The sequence below is a fragment of the Heptranchias perlo genome, unplaced genomic scaffold (assembly GCF_035084215.1).
Source record: "Heptranchias perlo isolate sHepPer1 unplaced genomic scaffold, sHepPer1.hap1 HAP1_SCAFFOLD_87, whole genome shotgun sequence".
In the NCBI taxonomy this organism is placed as follows: domain Eukaryota; kingdom Metazoa; phylum Chordata; class Chondrichthyes; order Hexanchiformes; family Hexanchidae; genus Heptranchias; species Heptranchias perlo.
The window spans coordinates 2,166,131-2,172,943 of NW_027139907.1; the positions used below are offsets into that span (position 1 = coordinate 2,166,131).

Sequence of the window (6,813 nt, forward strand, 5' to 3'; positions counted from 1 at the left end):
CCTTTAATAAAATATAAATTAGAGCGAATATTATCAACATGCTCTAATTTATAACGTGTCACAGAGAACACGGAATACGCTTCCTGTATCGGGAGATTGGACAGAATATGGGACGAATTGAATTGTAACAATGAAAAGTCTTCAATTCTCATGATATGATGAAATGCACAATTAAATGACGGGATATCTCACCACCCCCTCATCACTCCTCTCTGAATTTAGTCTGGGTCACGGCATAAATACACGTGTTGGTGCAGCAACTCAGGAGCTGGAGCATAAATACCAGTTCTTGTCCAGAGTGAGAGAGACAGGAATGTAATCTAAAATGTACATTCTGTTACATACAGAATACAACACAATTAATGCCCATAACAGGATAAAATTGCCCGATATAACAAACAGTAAAATGATGGATTTCCTTCTCTTCTCCATCTCTGGGTCACTGGGACTCTCCCCACTGCTGTGGTCCCGGAGTCTCCTGCGGGCTCTGTTCGACACTAAAATGTCAGTTTGACGGGTAAAGCATTGAGCAGCAGAATCAGAACAAATGGGGTTAAAGTATACTGAAGGAATCCGATCACTGTCCAAACCTGTGAGGAAAGAACATCCCATAGTACATAACAAATCCGATATTCACTTGTGTACATGAAGTACCAGGACGTGTTCTTTACACAGAACAGCACACTCACTGTTCCTGGATCCATAACCATAGTTTCCTCGGGACAATGTTTCGTTTTCAGCTTCAGGCAACAAATCGAAAGGAACAGGACACGGCCATTGAACCCCTCAAGCCTGTTCCGCCATTCAATTACATCATGGCTGATCTACACCTCAACTCCATTGACCCGCCTTAGCTCCATGTTCCTTGATACCGTCACCCAACAAATATCTGTCGATATCAGTCGTGAAAATTTCAATTGTCCCCGCAACCACAGCATTTTGGGGGAGAGAGTTCGAGATTCCCACTACCCTTTGTGTGAAGAAATGCTTCCCGATTTCACTCCTGAATTGCCTGGTTCTAACTTTAAGATTATCCTCTCTTGTTCTGGATCCCCCTCCTATGTTCCTGTGTTCTTTTGTAAACCACCTACGGGCCTGATATTTAATTAAATATTTAATCACATTTGAGCACATTTAATTAAATATAACACAAGTCACAACTCCGACTGTCTTTCGACATCTGAATCCCAAGGTAGCCGAGGGTTCCGGGACAATGGAACTGGATCAGTTCTGAATGAGCATTTCACCGGACGATCTGAGAACTGTAAAATAATCCGGTTATTAACAACACTCTAAATGGATCTCAAATCGAATCTTCATCAGTTCTCCCCGCGGGTAATATTCGTGGAGAGTATGTTAATGAACGGCAGTGCCTCTCAGGACCAGGGAGGGAGTGGGAACACTCGATTAGATCTGGAAATGCCGGACAGGCTGGTCCGGGGTGCAAGGAGGAAGACTACAGGATGGATCATGAAACGGAACTGGGTTCCAAATTTGCAAATGATTCATCTGTTTTCATGACTTCACTATTTTAATGATCAGATTCAGGGGATATGTCAGCCCATTCTTGAATTCCTCTCTGAATTTCCGCTGGGTCCCCGCATAAATACACGTGTTGGTGCAACAGCTCAGGAGCTGGAGCATGTTCCCGCTTTCCTGCAGAATGAACCTTGGGTCATTGAGAATGGAGCCGGTCGAATAATTACCGTTTGTAATTCGCACATATAAGAAATTTACAACATAGGTCGTCCATAACAGGATGAAACTCCCCGAGATGGTGAAGAGTAAAACGATGGACTTTCTCCGACTCTCCATCTCTGGGTCATTCTGATTCTCTCCATTGCTGTGGGCCCGGAGTCTCCTGCGGGCTCTATTGGCCACCAGAATGTTTCTGACAGTCAGGGCATTGAGCAGTAACATCAGGAGGAACGGGGCACAGGGGTTTAAAATGCGGTCAATCCAGTCAAACGCTGTCCATACAAGTTCAGAATAAAAGCTTAACTTAATGTTGCAGTACCACGGGACACCGTCAATTATATACAAAGGTTCATATACAAAGTACCAGGGGGTGTTTTTTACACAACTCACGACACAGACCGTCCCGATAACCACAGCCGCCGTTTTCTCGGTGCAATATTTTGTTTTCAGCTTCTGGCAACAAATAGCCACAAATCGATCAACGGTGAAAGCGACCGTTAACCAGACCGAGCTGTCTCTGGCAGCATAGATTAGAGCGATTTTGAGGCTGCAGACTGGAGTAGTGGACAGGAAGAGAACCGGGAAATGAATGACACTGATCCGGTTTAATATCACCGCCGTGATGATGACCAGGAGATCCGTCACCGCCATCCCCACCAGGTAACGAGTGATACATCGGGAGAGACCGCACCTTCCTCGGGACAGGATCACAATCGTCACCAAGTTACCTGTTGCAAACAGAAACACACAGGTAAATTATTGAGCAGGTTGCACACAAAAGCAGAGTTTTGAGGGGATGTTGAGTGACGTTAAATCGCTGCTCCTTGTCCAGAGATGGAGAAACAGTCCCGTTACCGTGCATTTTTAAGGGAGCCCTGACCCACCATACGATATGGACTCTGCGCTTAGGGTTAACATCTCATCTGAAGGATAACAGCTCTGACAATGCCGCTTTCCCTCAATACTCCACTGGAGTGTCGGCCTAGATTGGGAACTCGAACATCTGAGATCCATCCTGAGATTCCTCTCTCTGAATACTCACATTTCAAAGCTGAAAACCTGACAGGAACATTCTCTCCTACTCGAATTAAACATAAAACACATGGAAACCCATGAACACACATTGAGAGCCTGATGTTAGCACTGGGTCTGGATATGCAATGGCCGGTTCAATTCACTGGAGAATGACAAGAATCCCATCATTTTAATTCTGTTTGGGAAATAAAACTCTTCTTCATCATTTGCAAAACATCGCATTGAACAAGCAGCGGAAAGTTAACAAACAGCACGTGTTGAATCGATAGCATCGAAGGGGCGACTCTGCAGGAAACACAGAGAAATGTTCCACCGCCAGTTACACAACGAGAGCACGGAGACACCTCAAATTGATCAGTACAATGAATCATTTCTCACAGGGTCTTACCTGGAACACCAATAAAAGCCAGAACAGGATAGTATATGGCGTACACCAGGCCAGTCACTTGTCCATGCATTTCTATCAACACATGTAGTCCTTCTTCGAACTGACAGTACGTAATATTCAAAGGGTCCCTATTATACTTGTCGGAAACCCCCAGTGAGACAATTAGGCCGCATCGGCCTTTGAAAAAAACAGTTCTGTTACATAACCATTAATGTTAGTTACATTCATTGAATAAACAGATTCTATAACATCACCATTAATGTTAGTTACAGTCATTGAACAAACAGTTCTGTTACATCACCATTAATGTTAGTTACAGTCATTGAATAAAAAGATTCTGTAACATCACCATTAATGTTAGTTACAGTCATTAAATAAAAAGATTCTGAAACATCACCATTAATGTTAGTTACAGTCATTGAATAAACAGATTCTGAAACATCACCATTAATGTTAGTTACAGTCATGGAATAAAAAGATTCTGTAACATCACCATTAATGTTAGTTACAGTCATTAAATAAAAAGATTCTGAAACATCACCATTAATGTTAGTTACAGTCATTGAATAAAAAGATTCTGTAACATCACCATTAATGTTAGTTACAGTCATGGAATAAAAAGATTCTGTAACATCACCATTAATGTTAGTTACAGTCATTGAATAAACAGATTCTGTAACATCACCATTAATGTTAGTTACAGTCATTGAATAAACAGATTCTGTTACATAACCATTAATGTTAGTTACAGTCATTGAATAAACAGATTCTATAACATCACCATTAATGTTAGTTACAGTCATGGAATAAAAAGATTCTGTAACATCACCATTAATGTTAGTTACAGTCATTGAATAAACAGATTCTGTAACATCACCATTAATGTTAGTTACAGTCATTGAATAAACAGATTCTATAACATCACCATTAATGTTAGTTACACTCATTGAATAAACAGATTCTGTAACATCACCATTAATGTTAGTTACAGTCATTGAATAAACAGATTCTGTAACATCACCATTAATGTTAGTTACACTCATTGAATAAACAGATTATATAACATCACCATTAATTTCTACCACCCTTTGTGTGTTGAAGTGTTTTCTAATCTCGCTTCTGAAAGGTCTGTCTCTAATTTTTAGACTGTGCCCCCCACTCCTAGTATCCCCAACCAGCTGAAATAGTTTCCCTCTATCCACCGTATCGGTTTGCCTCAATATCTGATAAACTTCGATCAGATCACCCCTTAACCTTCGAAACTCGAGAGAATACAACGCCAATTTGTGTAATTCTCCTCGTAACTTAACCCTTGAAGTCCGGGTATCATTCTAGTAAACCGACGCTGCACTCCCTCCAAGGCCAATATGTCCTTCCGAAGGTGCGGTGCCCAGAACTGCTCACAGTACTCCAGGTGCGGTCTAACCAGGGTTTTGTATAGCTGCAGCATAACTTCTGCCCTCTTGTACTCCAGTCCTCTAGATATAAAGGCCAGCATTCCATTAGCCTTATTGATTATTTTCTGCACCTGTTCATGACACTTCAATGATCGATGTCCCTGAACCCCTAGGTCCCTTTGGTCACCCATGTTTTTAACTTTTTACCATTTAGAAAGTACCCTGTTCTCTCCTTTTTTGATCCAAAGTGGATGACCTCACATTTGTCTACATTGAATTCCATTTGCTACAGTTTTGCTCATTCACCTAATCTATCAATATCGCTTTGTAATTTTATGTTTTCATCTACACTGCTTACAACGCCACCAATCTTTGTGTCATCAGCAAACTGAGATATGAGACTTTCTATGCCTTCATCTAAGTCGTTAATAAATATTGAGAATAATTGAGGCCCCAAGACAGATCCCTGCGGGACTCCACTAGTCACATCCTGCCAATGTGAGTACCTTCCCATTATCCCTACTCTCTGACGCCTTTCGCTCAGCCAATTTCCTAACCAAGTCCGTACTTTTCCCTCGATTCCATCTAGGCTGACAGTCTCTTATGTGGGACCTTATCAAATGCCTTCTGGAGGTCCATATAAATAACATCCATTGACATTCCCCTGTCCACTACTTTAGTCACCTCTTCAAAAAATTCAATCAGGTTTGTCAGGCACGACCTACCTTTCACAAATCCATGCTGGCTCTCTCTGATTAACTGAAAATTCTCGAGGTGTTCAGTCACCCTATCCTTAATTATAGACTCCAGCATTTTCCCCACAACAGATGTTCGGCTAACTGGTCTATAATTCTCTGGTTTCCCTCTCTCTCCTTTCTTAAAAAGCGAAGTGACATGTGCAATTTTCCAATCCAGAGGGACAGTTCCTGAATCTGGAGAATTTCGAATGATTATAGTTCGGGCATCTGCAATGTGCTCACCTACTTCCTTTAAAACCCTGGGATGGAAACCATCTGGTCCTGGGGATTTGTCTCTCTTTCGTGCTATATTTTCTTCATTACTGTTGCTTTACTTATATGAATTTTATCGAGTCCCTGTCCCCGATTCAACATTAGTTTTCTTGGGCTTTCCGGCATGCTATCCTCTTTTTCTACTGTAAATGCTGACGCAAAGTAATCGTTCAACATGTCCGCCATTTCCCCATTCTGAATGACAATATCCCCACTTTCAGTTTTTAAGGTGCCAACACTGCTCCTGACCACCCTCTTTTTCCGAATGTAACTATAAAAGTTCTTTGTGTTGGTTTTGATATCCCTTGCAAGTTTCTTTTCATACTCTCTTTTTATAGCTCTTACTATCTGTTTTGTGACCCTTTGTTGATCTTTGTATCTTTCCCATTCGCCAGGATCTGTGCCATTTTTTGCCTTTTTGTATGCCCTTTCCTTATGCCTTATACTGTCCCTTACCTCTTTAGTTGTCCACGGCTGTTTTTTTTTTGGCAAGTAGAGTTCTTGGCCCTCAGGGGAATAAACCGATTCCTTATCACGTTAAATGTTTCTTTAAACATTTCCCACTGATCATCAGTCGTTTTACCCATTACCAGATTTGCCCAGTTTACTGTGGACAGTCTCTGTCTCATCCCATTGAAGTCGGCCTTGCCCAAGTCTAGAATCTTAGCAGCTGATTCACTTTTTTCCCCTTTCAAACACTACATTGAACTCGATCATGTTATGATCGCTATTGGAAAGATGTTCGCGTACAGTTAAGCCGTTAACTAAATCTGATTCATTACTCATTACTAAATCTAGTATGGCTTGCCTCTGCTTTAGAAAACAATCCAGGACACACTCAAGAAATTCACTACCTTTCCGACAGTTGCGAGTCTGCTTTTCCCAATCTATGTGAAGGTTTAAGTCTCCCATTAAGACCACTATGCCTTTCTTACACGCTTGTCTAAACGCTGCATTTATACAATCTAGCACTTCAGAGCTGCTGCCAGGGGTCCTATACACAATTCCCACTATAGTCTTAGATCCTTTCCTATTTCTCAATTCAACCCATAAGGTCTCTGTTGGCTGCTTACCTCTCGTTATATCCCCTTTATCATTGAAGTGATTTCATCTCTAATCATTAAGGCTACTCCTCCCCCTCTTCCATTTTCACTATCTCTCCTGTAGACCTTATAACCTGGTACATTTAGTTCCCAATCCTGACCATCCTGCAGCCATGTCTCAGTAACAGCTATCATGTTATACCCTCCAATTTGAATTTTAACCTGTGGTTCATTTTATTCAT

The 6,813-nt window shown here is 41.4% G+C and overlaps 1 protein-coding gene across 1 annotated transcript; it reads right to left on the minus strand.

Annotated features, from left to right (window-relative positions):
- Positions 1-1,515: 1,515 nt before the first annotated feature.
- LOC137319583 (probable G-protein coupled receptor 139) lies at positions 1,516-3,191 on the minus strand. The gene is made up of 2 exons (XM_067981682.1): positions 3,122-3,191; positions 1,516-2,426 (listed from the first exon to the last, which is right to left on the minus strand). Exons 1-2 carry the CDS (start codon positions 3,189-3,191, stop codon positions 1,516-1,518), a joined length of 981 nt encoding a protein of 326 aa, XP_067837783.1.
- Between the last annotated feature and the right edge of the window lie 3,622 nt (positions 3,192-6,813).